Source organism: Lactuca sativa, chromosome 8 (assembly GCF_002870075.4).
Source record: "Lactuca sativa cultivar Salinas chromosome 8, Lsat_Salinas_v11, whole genome shotgun sequence".
Taxonomy (NCBI): domain Eukaryota; kingdom Viridiplantae; phylum Streptophyta; class Magnoliopsida; order Asterales; family Asteraceae; genus Lactuca; species Lactuca sativa.
Window position 1 is genome coordinate 16141067 of NC_056630.2, and position 15919 is coordinate 16156985.

At 31.1% G+C, this 15919-nt stretch overlaps 2 protein-coding genes across 3 annotated transcripts; one reads left to right on the forward strand and one right to left on the reverse strand.

The window, feature by feature from the left end:
• The first annotated feature begins 9620 nt into the window (after nt 1-9620).
• On the forward strand, nt 9621-11526 carry LOC111919650 (thioredoxin H-type). Of its 2 annotated transcripts, XM_023915217.3 has the most exons (5): nt 9621-9793; nt 10085-10126; nt 10294-10419; nt 10951-11073; nt 11228-11526. In XM_023915217.3, exons 2-5 carry the CDS (start codon nt 10106-10108, stop codon nt 11375-11377), a joined length of 420 nt encoding a protein of 139 aa, XP_023770985.1. In that variant the 5' UTR covers nt 9621-9793; nt 10085-10105; the 3' UTR covers nt 11378-11526. The 2 variants fall into 2 exon arrangements, with proteins under 2 accessions (XP_023770985.1, XP_042753754.1); XM_042897820.2 differs by lacking the exon at nt 9621-9793 and having other exon boundaries at nt 9818-10126.
• A 636-nt stretch (nt 11527-12162) lies between these two features.
• Nucleotides 12163-15529, reverse strand: LOC111919651 (serine/threonine-protein kinase AtPK2/AtPK19). Its single transcript, XM_023915218.3, has 7 exons — nt 15380-15529; nt 13744-14560; nt 13472-13554; nt 13248-13368; nt 12917-13090; nt 12726-12833; nt 12163-12641 (listed from the first exon to the last, which is right to left on the reverse strand). The coding sequence occupies exons 2-7, from the start codon at nt 14320-14322 to the stop codon at nt 12363-12365; spliced, it is 1344 nt and encodes a 447-aa protein (XP_023770986.1). The 5' UTR covers nt 14323-14560; nt 15380-15529; the 3' UTR covers nt 12163-12362.
• Between the last annotated feature and the right edge of the window lie 390 nt (nt 15530-15919).

Consider the following 15919-nt stretch of genomic DNA (forward strand, 5'->3'; position numbering starts at 1 on the left):
AAGTCCCCTGAGACACATGGACCAGAAGGTCGTGTAGAGTATGGTCTGGAAAGGCGTATGTGTGTAAGGGTATTTTGGGGAACTCACTAAGCATTTATGCATACAGTTGTTGTGTTATGTGTTTCAAGTACTAGCGAGGACCGTGGAAAGGCGCCGGCGTGACTCGTACACACTAGAGAGAGGATTTGATTTTTGTGATCTTGGGAAACGATATGTTTTGATAACTAATGTTGGATATTTTATAAAATATTTTATGTGAAAATGGTTGCGACAAAAATGAAATTTTTGCTTTGAAATTTATGTTGTTACACAATGAAAATTCCACTTATATTTGATATTTTGGTAAAACTGCTTTCACTTCTTATGCATAAATAAGTCAGTAATTTGAAAAAAAATGGTGATAATGGAAACCGAATCAAGTAAAATACTGTTTTAAGTGAAACTATATATCGCGATGAGAGATAAGAATAAGATACCTTGAGGGTTTTGAGCAAGGTCACCCACTACAGGGGTAACTATTTCAGCTGAAATCATTGCCACAATCTTACATGATAGAGCCCCCTTGATGCCCTGCTTTGAGATAACATGAGCTCTAATAAGTTTATGCATGTTTAATACTTCATAAAAATTTAATGCCCAAAATTTCTCTAAGCACGGGAAGGAAATAACTCTGCCAGTTGGCGATTATCTTCAAGAAATTTGAACACAATACTGAATGAACTGAACTTAATAAACAAAACTGCAACGTATGTTTCTAAGAGCTAGGGGTCCAAACTCCAAAAGAAATAAACATACAAACTTCAGAAATCATATCATAAAGTTTTCAGTGTAATACCATGAAAATAAGATCAAGATGTTGTACCTTTAGGATTTTGTTGTCCACCAGTAGTATTTTTGTTAGCAGTTGGACCAATGAGCATAGGTCTGGTTGAGCATAAGCTTCCATTCATCTCATTCATGACGCGTATTTGTTCAGTTTCATCTCCAAACTTGACAAATCCATAACCTTTTGTGTGCCCTGTCATTCAATCAGTTACAACTTTTTCACTTCTTACAGATTGATAATGAGCCCTAAATGTCTCCTGTAATGTATAATTTGTAACATCAGCTGCCAAGTCTCCAACAAATATGGTGAAATCAGGTGAACCATCTGCACGTTTTTCACCAACACCAAGAGAAGCCCAGTTCAGCCTGAAGTTCTGTAACACCACGGTTAACAAACTCAATGAAACCATATCCTTCAGACTGTCCACTTTGCTTGTTACAGATTACTTTGGCAGATAGGACCTGCAACCATAGACATCACTTTAATTTTAAACAGGTTTATACATTGGCAACAACAACATTCCCCTCTAGTCATAAATCAAGAAAAAGAAACATGAAAAATGCATTGTATGTAACAATATATCACAATTATTTCATATACATAAACCCAAGTTTGTCACCAGCACTGCAAATTTTGCTCACTACAATATGGTATACCCTTAGAAAGATGAATTGCTTTTTAAATGTGTATAAGGCATATGTGATAACTGTAAACTTTGTGATCTAAATAAACCAAATAAATTGTCGTGAAATACTATAAAAAGCACAAAGATTAAGAAGTAATCGAAAAAAAGTTCATGTATACCTCGCCAGATTGGGCGAAACAGCTGACGAGGTACTGTTCTTCCATCCAATACTGTAGATCGTCGATCCATAGCGTACGGATTTCATCGGCGCTAGCTGATTGATGACGATTTGGACCAGCACCCGTAGGTGTTGCTGCTATCTCAGCCTCCGCCTGCGACCCACGACCTCCAGTTTGAAGCGGTGAACCGATGTCGTTTCTCAGCAGTTCAGATCGTTTGTTTTCATTCGGAGGATACGAACATAAACTGTGGAGAAGGATAATTATGTACCTTTCTAGGGTTCTTAAATTGAAAACCTTGCGGATGAAGAACACATATTGGGGCGATAATGGAGGGTAACATGGCCTTCTTCAACACGGAGGACCATTTTCTCTGGTGGCACATAGGGAGGGGGAGGGGGGGAGGAAGACAAAGCGGCGATGAGAAAGGAAGGAGGAATGCGAGAAACTTCAAGAAGAAGTCCACAATTCATGGTATTCAGAGTTAATAACATGTGTGTCCAAGATATCAGGTAATAAAATAATAAAATGTGAAAATATGACCTTAAAAGAAAAAAAAAAAAAAAACAATTACAACACCACCATATTCAGAGGACCCATTCTGTCAACCCCTCTTGCAGTTTATTGTTCCTAACTTTCATTTATTTAATATATATATATATATATATATATATATATATATATATATATATATATATATATACTTATAAAGGATGCATTTTTTCTTTCACCACATTCATTTGAAACTCTCATCATTTTTCTTTCACCACATTCATTTGAAACTTCCATGACTTTTCAATTTCTTTCTAATAATAATTATAAATTGATTAATAATGTTAAAGAAATATCAAACTTAAAGTATAGTCATATATAAACTAAATTTACATATTAAAATAATATATTTACTTTTACTTATAAAGTTATGTTTTTTAGCTTATATTATACTTAATTTGTTGGTTGTAATATATTGTTGGATGTAAACCATTATCGTTATAAAAATACAATTATGGAACAACTTATATAAAATACTTAAATTATTAATTTACATATAACATTATTGGGTCAACTTAAATATAAGTTTTAGTTTAACTTAAACAACACAAAAAATATTTTGTAAATAGTTAAAAGTGATAGATTGTAGCTTCTTTCTAATAATGATTATAAGTTGGTTAATAAGGGTAAATAAATATCAAACCTAAAGTTTAATCATAAGTAAACTAAATTTCAATTTTAAAATAATATCTTTACTTCTACTTAGAAAGTTATGTCTGTAACTTTTAACATATGATACTTAATTTATTAAATTTAAAATGTTGTTGTTGTTAACAATTATTAGTTTAAAGCTACAACTTCTGAACAGTTTGGAAAAAATACTTAAATTGTTAATTTAAATATATCATTACAGTATTAACTTAAATATAAATTTCAGTTACACTTAAAAAACAAAGAATACTTTGTAAATATTTAAAAGTGATAAGTTGTAGTGATAAATGCAAAAACTAAATTACAATCTCAATTTAACTAAAATATTTCCTAAATATATTTTTTATAATCGATAAAAGTTTTCAAATAAGTAGCTTAAAATAACTTACAATAACAATATTTAATAATAACTCTATATAAATGATAATATTGTAACCTTTAAAATCAAAAAACAATGTTTCATGTATTAAATAATTATAATGATAGAAATTAAAACATTAATCAAATAAATTTTAATAATTTATTTAAAAATAACACAACTATAAATAACATTAAACCATATATTATATTTAATTTTATTCATGTGTAACTCGCGGGTAGAAGTCATTTAAACGATTGATATTATGCACTTATAAGAGAGGTATATATTATCATATAATTCAAAATAATAAATATATTATATCATTTTAGTATAAGGATTATTATATCAAATTCAACAACGTTATTGTTATATTTAAAAGAAACATATATTTGTAAAGTCGTCAACTATATATGAGTTTCTGCGCAACGCGCGTGCATTCGCCTAGTGTATATATATATATATATATATATATATATATATATATATATATATATATATATATATATATATATATATATATATATATATATATATGAGAAAAGGGAATATATGGCTGTGATGTATATATGTTTGGGTATAAAACCTTTTAATACTACATCGTTTTGTGAAAAATCCTTAAAATCTTGTTCGTTTTTTTTTACATGCATATCGGTTTCTTTCCTTCACCACCGATCGGTAATCCGAAACCCTAAACAAACCTGCAATCGTAATTATCATAATCTCTAATCTCAAATATCTAAGTCGAATCTTCAAATAGGTGGTTCTCCACGAACAATGAAATTGATTTAAGGTAAACACTGTTGCTTCTCTATTTTGGTTAGTATGGACATGAAACTCAAGCTAATTATGAAATAAGTACATTTAATTTCTATTATGGTTTCGTTGATTAGGACTCAAATGGAATCAACATACAAAAAGATAGCTTTTTTTGTCATTATCGTCAATACGATTCTAATTCTATCCATATATGAAAACACATACCACATGTAAAGCCAACAAATTGCAAAAGCTTATTAAAAGTGTTGGCGAGTCAAAGCTTCAGCAAGCCAATAAGTAAAATTTCAATGAAGTCACCATACTTGTCAACCACTAAAATTATAGCTTTGTAAATCGAAGATGGAGATAACGATTAATTACAACCGGATTTTCGTCTTCAAGAGCAGGTTTATTACAAAACCAATAATTTCAAACACTACAAGTCTAAAATTAGAGAAAAACCAAAACATCAATTCCTTTTTTTTAATTGAAACAAATTAAGGAAAACATGGATATGACCAATCTCTAAACTTCTTTGAATTAATTTTTCGTTTACTAGTTTTTCATTTTGTTCGGAGTGTGTTCTAATTCCATGAAAGAATGAAAAAATAGAACCGACTCTTAGAAATATTCAATTGATCAATATGTATACATTATGAGTTTGTACTGATTTGATATCCCTTATGTGTTTGGTACAGGAATGCATAACACCATGAACTTAGAAATTCAAGTACTTGATGACTGATGATCCATTATAATCAATATGTTTTTTTACATTGATTTGTTATAGATATTCATTGGGACTATAAAAATAAGACGACAAATGAGGCTTGCAACAAAGAATTGTTCGAATGATTGAAGGCTAATAGTTTATGTGGAGGTGCAAAGAAATGACATAGAGATTTAAGGACCGGATGTAAAGCAGTGCTTCAGATTTCAAAAGGGAAAGATGGAAAATCGTTTGCTGACGTGTTTAATGATACACACACTCATGAGTTGAGTATTACATTGACAAAAGGAATGAAATACAATTTATACCATTGCTTTATTACAATTGAAAGACTATTTATTTGAAACTTTGAGTCACAACTTAGTATTGTATACTAATGGAATTGGTTACTTGATATTTTTAGTTTCTAATTAACAGATGAAATTGGTTATTTGAGACTTTGAGCTGCTATTTGCCTCTGTAAAATAATGAAATTAGTTATTTAAGACTTAGAGTTGCATTATAATTTTATTGGTCATTAAGCATCATGGGTTCTCATTTAGGATTTTTCTTTACTGTTTAATAATTTTGAATCTTCATATTTGTGTCATAAGACCCAATATAAATTCTTTGATTTTTGTTGCTATGAAATATTTGATGCACCAATAGTACGTATCTTCTCTGATACAACGCAGTAAGAAACAAACTAGAAGTACAATGCTGTAATAGACAAAAATAGAAAGTAGGATGCTATAATAACAAAAAATTCTAGAAGTGTAATGCTTTAATAAGCTCAATATGAGTCCTAATAAATTTAATAAACAAATTATTAGAAGTGTACATAGTATATATGTGTTTACAGAAAATTACAACAACAATTTTCTTGACATAAAGACTAGATTCAGATGCAACATCTCGAATACAATGGCATTTGCGATCGGATACGATGTCTCGAATTGAAACATCCATGTTGATCTGTGTACAAAACCAAAAAGGAAGAGTTCGCCGACATGTCATCCATCTCTTGACCTTTTGATCTCTATTACTTGATATGTTTGACATCTAAAAATATGCAAAGGTTCCGAATATGTACAAATATCCTAATCCTCTTGCTGACAACAGGATTAGAGTTCCCTGCACATCATATGCCACAATATACCTTGAGTAAAAGGAAAAAAATCAGACTAAATTTGTCAAATATGTGTATGCAAAACAATAGCAAATATTTCATTATAATGTCAAATTTATGTATGTAGATTAATACAAACTTAGGACTTAAGCTTTCAAACTATAGACATTCGAATGTCACAAAGAAACAACTTGGGTATTTTTTTCTTACAACTCGGTTGTCATGTACATGTCATGTGAATTTGATATATATCAAACTAAGCTAAAGAATTAAACACAATAATTTTAGACTACTATGAAAAAACCAACATTCCAATAACATTAAGAATATCGTCTGACAACTAACCTAAATACATAAACTAGTGTATTTCAATTAGTGGAAAACAACAAGAAATTAAGAAATGGAATTCGGTGAAAAAAAGCAATACCATTTCAATTATGATTATCGTCTATCTTCACCTTGTCTAACTTGTCTTGTCTCTTCGGATATGACTCTTAGAAATTATGTCTTCATGATTTCTTTTTTTTCCTGGACAGTTGGCTCTTGGGGCGAAACGGTAAAGGAGAAGGACAAGATTAAAATTGACGAATAGTTTGGGGGAAATTAACAAGGAATAGGGATGAGAACCAAATTAGTTTTGTCGGAAGTTTGGGGGAAAATTGGCCTTGATTGCAACAAAATGGAGAAAGACGTTTGCAGTAATTGAGAAAGGAGAATGACAACGAGGAAAAATGAATTTGAGAAAGTCATAGAATTAATAACTATAGCCTATGCAATTCGATTTTCATTTTTTTTTATGAAATTGAAATTGTTTTTGAAGAAATTTCTGGGGTGGAGAAGGTTGAAAGAAGAAGACGACCCAAAAACACCAATTTCCTCTATAAGGAAATAGCTGAAGGGAAGGATAAGTGAAAGGAAGAAGGAAACAACGTCAGGTATGTAGAAAGGAATAGCACGACTATGAGTTTTGACGTAATACGACAACGTTTTAGGGTTCTATACCTAATCTTCTATACTCAACAGCCATATATTCCCTATCCCATATATATATATATATATATATATATATATATATATATATATATATATATATATATATATATATATATATATATATATATACTAGGAAGTTCTAAGGCTCGTGCTCAGCATGACCCATGGATTAGTGGGTGGATTATTTCAAATGATTTGTGGTGAGTAATTTGGGAATTTTATAAAGTTAAAATAAAATGTTTAGAGATGTCTACAAATAAATTTGCTTATATAATGAAAATGAAAATAGAACAATGAAAATAACATTTCTTGGTGATTTAAATACATGTTGGATTGTAGTTATAACCTCTAAAATGAGTTTATAAATGCTTCTCCTTAGTTTGAGAAACCAATTTTTTGAAGTACGTCGACTATGAGAAGTAGAACTTTTCGGCTTGTATGTTGATTCAAGAATCAGTTGTTTGTTTTTTTTAACATAGTAACTTCTTTAATTTCATTTTGTAGACATGATATTTGATCTTTGTTTTTTTAACATAGTAACTTCTTTAATTTTGTTTGTAGACATGATATTTGATCTTTGTTTTTTTTAACATAGTAACTTCTTTAATTTCGTTTTGTAGACATGATATTTGATCTTTGTTTTTTTTAATATAGTAACTTCTTTAATTTCGTTTTGTAGACATGATATTTGATCACCACAAGACATCAACGAAATGAGGACTTTCTATTAAAAGATCAATGATATCAATATACATCACCCTATCTAATCATACATTTGGGAACAAATCCTCAATTTGAATAAAAAACCATGAAAAGTAAATATATATCTTGAATTCAAAGTAAGTAATAATATGTACAAATTTTAGAAAATGTGAGTCTTTGAACCAACAACACTTGTTATTCTTCTGTAGATGCTTATTGACATCCACTCATGATATTGAAATTTGATGATAGTAAACCATAATTTGTTAAAAGTTATATCATTTAAGCTAGGAAACTGACTTACATGTCACATATGCACTTGTTACTTGGCGTCACTTGAGCTGTTAAAGATCTGGTTGAATATATTAGTTTGTCAATATCATATATGAAAATATCATGATGACAATTATATAAAGAAATAACTTTTTTATACTGAATGCAAGTATGAACTAATTATTTGGTTGTTGCAATGTTGTAGTTATTTACCTGCTACTAAAGTTATTTTTCGCTGGAATTTTTCAGACGGTTGAAGAAAAATTACAGTAATTTCTAGAATAGGATTATGTTTTATCCTTCATAAATGTTGTTAGAATGGGAGTATCAAAATAACCCAGGTAAATTAAAAATTTAATGCCAACATTTAAGATGTATTTAAATGCAATCTCACATAAAATAGTTAGATTGAATTATTTCAGTTCACCTTTTATACGATTGAAAACAAAAAGGAATAAAAGACTGCAACAAGATATGCATTTGGAGGAAAAAATATGACACAGTTATATATTTGAATTCAATGCAACCAATGGTGCAAACTTTCAGCAATTTTTTCCCCTGTTGCAATCATTCATGATAATTTGAAATGGAAAAGATGTAAAGTCGTTGGAGTCTTTTTTCCAATGGAACAAACTCTTAGCAATATTTTCCCCTGTTTTGCAACCGTTCATGATAATTAAAATTGGAAAAGATATAACCTCAGATATGTGAAAAAAACACCAGTCAAATAGGTTTTAAGTTGGAAATAAAAACCATAGATAGATTGAAGTTTAAAAATTAAGGAACAATTGAAATCAATTTAGGGTTCTTATAGAAAACATACCAGTGGGAAGACTTGTGATGGAAAAAGGAGATATGGTCAGAGGGATCAATGTTATCTTTCTTATTTGAATTAGTGTTTTGAATATTTCGGTGCAGAATTGGGGGAATTTTATGAAACTAAAGCATAGCATCATGATGACTCCAAATTCAAACCGGAGACATGAACCAACGAGTAATGATTTTTTAAGCGTTTCATGTAGAAAAATAAAGGAACGTCGAGGGATTAATTACCAGCACAATTTGTCGGGATAATCTTTGTAGAGAAAATTGCTATGAAGCCCTAAACTGAATGGTTCCCATTTAAAGAAAACGCAATATAGGGCTACAGTTGGTAATCTAGAAGAAGAAAGATGGAGAACAGAAGGATCGTAGTATAAATATGAGGTCGAATTGACGAAATGCAATAGATAAAGGAAAATGCTTGCCATTTTCTTCGAACGGACGGTCGATTGACTTCCAATCTTCGATGTTAGGGCTTAGCCATTGTAAGAGGAAGAAGATGGTGACATATTCACATAAACAATGATTGTATGTGCTTGATTTCGCGAACTTGAGTTACAAGAAAGAATTAGGGGTTTTTTGTACATGAGATTAGGTTATTGTCAATGGTGTAGTTTGTATAAATCGGGAAGGTGGTTAGAGAATAAGGGAATCGGTGGATTTTATTTTATGTCGATTAGAACAGGAGATACGTGGCGTATTTGGAACGGGGTAATTTTGATTTAGAAGGCAGGAGATTAAAAGGGTCTTTATATATAGTAATGATATATATATATATATATATATATATATATATATAATAATTTTTAATAAACAGTAATCTAATATAGACTTTAAATTTTGAACGTCTTTTAAGAAATTCAATTATCTGTTTTTACGGGTACTGTGCATTGTAATCCAAAAGCCGAAGATTTAAAATATTTGTTGATTAAATTGGAAAAAAAAATCTAATTGAGGTAACTAAAAAATGTTATTGTTTGATTTTTCAATTTCGGATATTTTGAAAACCATAAGCATATATAAGCATAACATGAATTCAAAAGTTGGTTAATTTGCCCAAAGGAGGGCAGGCTTTCATTTGATTGCGATTCAAACAAATCAAATCTACTTGACGATCGGGGATTTTTTTTTTCTTCCTTGGGTTCTTTTTCCCATGATTTTCCTTTTCCAAGTCATGTTGGAGGACCAAATATATATGTTTTACAAGATCCGCAGGTGTTATTCGTCTCCTTCTTCCCTTAATACGATGATAACTTGCGACATTTTGTATACATTTTTAGGATTAGATTAATCCGGACGGTTTCTTGTTTTGTTTTGTTTTGATGGTGGTGGTTCATGCGCAATACCTAAACCAAATGATTTCATATTACGAATCTAGTTGTTTTGTTTTGTTTCTGAAGCATCCCAGAAATCTTGAAAGAACTTTTATGCATTCTTCAATGCCCATAACATGTTTGTAGAAATGACCAAATGAATATGAAGATTATCTGATATGTAACCTTTCAGGTAACTGCTGTGGCTTAATCAATGGGAAATTGCTGCAAATCGGTAATGTTCTGTTTTTGATGTCGTTTATGTGCACAACCCTTTATATACGTGGTTCATCTTACCTGTGTTTTTTGTTGTAGAATTTATTTAGTATTAAAAATCTGTAATTATTGTTATATTCGAACTCAGAATATGCTTATTATTAAGAAAACGAAACTCGATGGCAGTCCTCCAAAACCGGATTTAAAAACAAACAATCAACAAGTCCACTCGCAAGCGGAAAGGTTGCCCTTATAGAAACCCTAGAAAAATGGGAAGAAAAACTATCCGAAGCAAACAGAAGAGGGAAGATGGTTCGTCAATCCTCTTGTCTGATATTTTCATGAGTAAATTACATTTTTGGTCCGTATAGAATTTTTTTTGTAATTTTTGTCCCATAAGTTTTCTCTTGTAATTTCGGTCTTCAATTTTTTTTGCAACAACCTTACAAAAAGTCCGAAATTGCAAAACAAAACTTTTTTGTACCAAAATTGCAAAATCTGGGGACCAAAAATGTAACCGATTTTTTTAATTTTCGTCCCAAAAAGTTTTCCTTTGCAATTTTGGTCCTTATTCCAAGTTTTTGGTCTTTGTTTTTCAAGTAATATGACTATATTTTTTGACCAAATTGCAATTCAGCTATGTACGAAGCAAAAGTTGTCATTTCACTTGGAACATGGACTAAAAAGGTTACAGAAACTTTAAATAAGGACCAAAATTACAAGAGAAAACTTACGGAGACTAAAGTTGCAAAAATCAACTATACCAGGGACTAGGAATGTAATTTACTCGATGACATATGAAAACTGTTTTTTAAACAATTTTTTTTTAAAAAAAAAAAACAGGTTGTGGTGAATTTTAGTGCATCTTGGTGTAGTCCTTGTAGGGTGATAGCGCCTGCATTCTCCAGTCTTGCTGCTAAATATGAGTCACTTGTGTTCTTGACTGTGGATGTTGATGAGCTGTCTGTAAGTAATTAATTAAGTATCATAATTCATATATATGATGCTGATTGTAACACTTATTTTTATTTTTAAGAAAGATTCCAAGTTAAAATCATAAGATTTTAGTATTTGAAGGGTATGTTAGACATTCTATAAAAGCACGTTATGTGTTTTGCAGGAGTTTAGTGCATCATGGGACATTAAAGCCACGCCGACTTTCTTCTTCCTTAAAGATGGGAGACAAGTAGATAAACTTGTAGGGGCAAATGTGGAAGAGCTTATAAACAAGACCGAAGCTTTTGCTGCTGCCAACTATCAACAAAGATGAAGAAATTTAAAAAAAAAAATTTACTTGGTTTTTTTATTGATGATTTACTAAATCTGTGTGTATTTGTTGTAGGAATGAGAGTTGTAGTTTGTGGATTAATTAGTAAATGTACTTTTTATCATTTAATGGAACTATGATATGCTCTAAAAGCATCTTTCTTAGGGTGTTTAGGATTGAGTTTTGAAAACCAAAAATTGTTTTGTTTTTTCAAGTGTTTATTAGCTTAAAAAAAATGTTTTGGATTAGCTAATGCAGTAGCAAAACAAAATTAGAAAAAAAAATGTTCGATAAAAAATGCTTATTAGATTAAAATGAAGGCATTTTTATCATTTTATCTCAAGAAGCTATTGGTCATTTTTGAAAAAAAAAAATCAAATGGGAATAGTTTTTCAAAAATTCTTTAGGCTTATAGTTGCCAAAAAAAAAGTTGATAAGTTAATAAGTTTTACAAAACTCAATCTCAAAACCTCTATATTTTGATAGTGTTGAAAAACTACGATTACCAACATTTATTTATAGCTAAAGAGACATTCTATGTAGAATATATCAATATAGGTTTCATTAAAATTAAAATTTGCAAAGACAGACTGTCTCAAAGATTACCTTTTAAGTATCATTGATCCAAAAATATTATCAGTTTTACCTAAAAGTGTTTTAGATATTCAATTAATAACTAAATTGTTTTCTTAAATCGACATTTTTTGAACATAGTAAGAAACAACAATCGTAATAGCAATTCCCAATCTCATAACAATGGGTAAGAGGTAATAAGGTAGGCAGCCAAAGAAGAAAAATAATTAATGGTATATGATAATTGAAAAAAAATAAAATAATAATGATACAAGCAACAATAAACAAATAATGGGAAACATGGGTGACATAAGTACGAGTACAAGTAATGTATACCACTAAATTAAAATTGTCATAAATAACAATAAAAAATAATCCATATAATTTAAATACTCAAAATTACATTTGCAATCATTCATTCCTGTGCAGGCCTGACATAAGTAAATCCCTTAAACGGGTTCTCCTTACATTTGGGACTGGCAGCAGGGGAATCCAGAAGCGGGGGCATATTTGTCCAACACTCTTCAAAATTTGCAATGCATTGCTTCCCAGCTACTTGTGGAACAAAACTTGGCTTTATTTCTCTACCCTCCAGTTTCCTCCAATTAATCACTTTAAACCAACCATGCTTTTTTATCTCATCCCCTCCACCTGCCCCACTCCCAAGTCGCCTGCTTGAATCCTTCTGTAACAACTATTAAAAAACCAAAAACACCATTATTATTTATTAAGCAACAACTATAACACAAGTATATAATATTACAAATTACGACATTACCCCTTTCAAAAGTGAATGTGCTTCACTTGACAAGAATCCCGGAAGCTTTATCTTGTCCTTCACTATTTTCTCCTGAATCTTCTGTCTGTTTCCACCTCTAAACGGAGGCTGCAAAGACACAATGTTGAACAAAATTACATTATTACCCTTCCAGTAATTAAGGGTGACACACACAACACACTGACACCAACCTTTCCAGTAAGCATTTCATACATTAAAATTCCGACACTCCACCAATCAGCGGCCTTATCATGGCCCCTCCCTTGTACAATTTCAGGTGACATATATTCTAATGTCCCACACATGGAATTTGACCTTGTGCTTTCATCAAATTGCTTTGCTACCCCAAAGTCAGTCAACATAACCTGAATAATAATAATTCGACATTTTATATTTATGTTGCACCCAAAAACACAATAATAAACTGTTATGCCTCATGAATCATGTAGACAATAATAGATCCCTAAACTCAATATTTAAAATAGGATATATAAAAGAGAGGATGAGGATTATGGATCTTACATGTCCCTCAGCATCTAGAAGAATATTTTCAGGTTTCAGGTCCCTGTGCATTATGCCATTAGCATGGAGATGCGAAACAGCAGAAACTATCTCAGCAGTGTAGAAACGTGCCAGGTCCTCCCTGCAGAAGGAACAAAATGTTTGATCCTCTAATATAATTGCAACATCATCAAACATAAAATTTTATCTTTTTCCTAATTTTAATGTTGTCTCCCTTTTCATACCTGAACAAGCCTTGCCTATAGAGTTGAAAGAAAAGGTGGCCTCCATTCACAAAATCAAGAACAAGGAACAATCTATGCTTGGTCTGCATACACATAATGACATAAACCAAAAAAAGACATTAGGGATAGATGATACAATCTTTATGTGAAGGTGACCTTTAGAATTTGATTTAAGGACATTGGAAAGAATAAGTTTTTTTTTTTTTTTTTCTTTTATAACTTTTTTTCATTTGTCAGTTTTTTGACTTTTTGTATAGAGTAAAAAGATTTACCTGGAATGAGTATTTTAGTTGTACAATAAACGGATGGTCAACTTTGGTCAAAATATCTCTTTCTGCTTTCATATATTCAGCATGATCTTTCTCAAAAATCCTATCTTTGCGCATGACCTTCATTGCAAAGATTTCGGATGAACCATGTTTTCTGACTTGATAAACTTTTGCAAATGCACCTTGGCCAACTACTTTCAATATTTCAAAGTCTTCGAGTCCCACACTTTGGATTTTTACTAAACTACCATCATCATCATCAACAAAAGAAGCTTCTTCGAGTTCTTTTAAAGCCATTGTACTTACAGTGATACCCTCAACAAGATCATATTCAGTCTCGTGTAAAGTGAGTGTGCTAAGCTTCATGGACTGGTTTGTAAAAGTTGTGGGGCCCACTAATGAATGGGATCGGCTACAAATTACTTCTGGCTCATCGTATACTAATCCATTTGTGTTGGGTGCAGAAGGTAGTTGAGGTGGCGCACCAAATACATCAGAAAAGTCAAAGTCAAGCTCAACATGATGATCTACAGTCTTCCTTGTGGTGTTTCCGGTCATTTGCAAACACTGGGAAGCAACCATTTTCCAATGTTTGAGAATTGAGATGATGTAGATAACTACAATTCTTCACTATCAATCTCTAAATTGATGAAGGGGACCTCACAGAGAACAGGAGAGTCAAGTACAGGACTGGAGTCCCAGAGAATCTTGAAAATAGGCAAATGAGGATCCAGAAAGGGAAGTTGTTCTTGTTTCCCGCTTCACAGGAAACAGAAGATGTAGCAATGCTTCTTGAAATCATGAAGATCATGCAGTCAAACTGTAGTTTTCAGGACAGAAGTCATTTTTCAGGGATTCACACAATGTAAGTTGATAAACAATTACATTTTGGTTCATTTAACTACACAAATCTTCTTATAAGAAAACCAGAAAACAGAAAGAAGAGACTTCGTTTAGGAAATCCATCAAAAGGTCAATACAGACCAATAAACCAGCACATCCCGGTAAACTGGATTGGAGACTTCCTTTAGAAGATCAAATAGAGGGAAAACTGGAAAAGAACGCTTGTTTGAAACTTCCTTTTATCAAAATCAGATAGAGTAAATTCAAGATTCTTTTTGACCCAGAATTATCAACAAGTTTATCATGAACAGATGAACTTAAATCTATCGGATGAGAAAAGCATAATACAACGGCGATAGCATAAAACATATTGACAAAACCAAGATAAAAATATTTGCGAATTCAAATTAAAGAATCAAACAACCAAACAAATCTCCAATTTATCCAACTGCCAACGAGAAAACAGCTTTCGGACTCATAATTGAACCCAAAGCACATCGATCACTAATTCTACATCAAAATTCAAAACCACTACCATCCTTCAAGCAATTAATTTCACACAAATAACACATCACTATAGATCAAAAAAGCAAAAAAGAAAAGGAAAATTCCTCACAGCATTAAAAATCTACATGCAATAACGCAACATTAAACCCTAAATCCAACAACAAACCTCCTCAAAAACTGAACATTGAACAGCAAAACCATACAATGATTAAACAAGTACAGAAAAACCATCGATTACGATGTTTAAACACCAAACATTGAAGGTGATTTTAATCGGTTTCCATCTTACCTGGAGAGATCGCCGAGGGGATTCGCTGTAAAAGAAAAGCTGTTCACAAAAGGAAGGAAAAAAATAGAATATTATCGATTTGCCGCTTATAACTGACTTAAAAATAAAAATAAATAAATAAAAACAAAAAATAAGGAAATATATGACGTGGCAAATTTTGATTGGAATTTAAAGAATAACGTCCATCTTATGAGGTGACGTTACATTCACGCATTTTCTGGTGGTTTATTTTGTGGCTTGTGAGAAAGGAAGTCGTTTTGGTCACGGCGAAGCAATTACTTTGAGTGAATTACAGAATTAGTACTTGGAGTATTGTTCAAATAACACATCTCAGTTTTTGTATGATTCATTCACTTTCTTCGCCAGTTATGTGCTAGATCAATGTAGATGTGTATATTACAACAAATAATTTGGTGTTTAAACATAATTGGTGTTGGTTGTTTATTATATTTAGTTATATATTTAAAAATAAAAATAAAAATATAAGAATAGGGGGTTTGTTTGCATTGGAAAATTATGAAATGATCAAAATGTATATTT

Bases quoted from the DNA above. Each gene is read 5' to 3' on its own strand.
- LOC111919650 (XM_023915217.3), top strand. From the start codon at position 10,106: ATGGGAAATTGCTGCAAATCG. The intron at 10,127-10,293 runs GTAATGTTCTGT...ACTCGATGGCAG, and splicing joins TGGGAAATTGCTGCAAATCG to TCCTCCAAAACCGGATTTAA. The intron at 10,420-10,950 runs GTTCGTCAATCC...AAAAAAAAACAG, and splicing joins CAAACAGAAGAGGGAAGATG to GTTGTGGTGAATTTTAGTGC.
- LOC111919651 (XM_023915218.3), bottom strand. From the start codon at position 14,322: ATGGTTGCTTCCCAGTGTTTGCAAATGACCGGAAACACCACAAGGAAG. The intron at 12,834-12,916 runs GTTGGTGTCAGT...GTGTCTTTGCAG, and splicing joins ATGAAATGCTTACTGGAAAG to CCTCCGTTTAGAGGTGGAAA. The intron at 12,642-12,725 runs GTAATGTCGTAA...GTTTTTTAATAG, and splicing joins CACATTCACTTTTGAAAGGG to TTGTTACAGAAGGATTCAAG.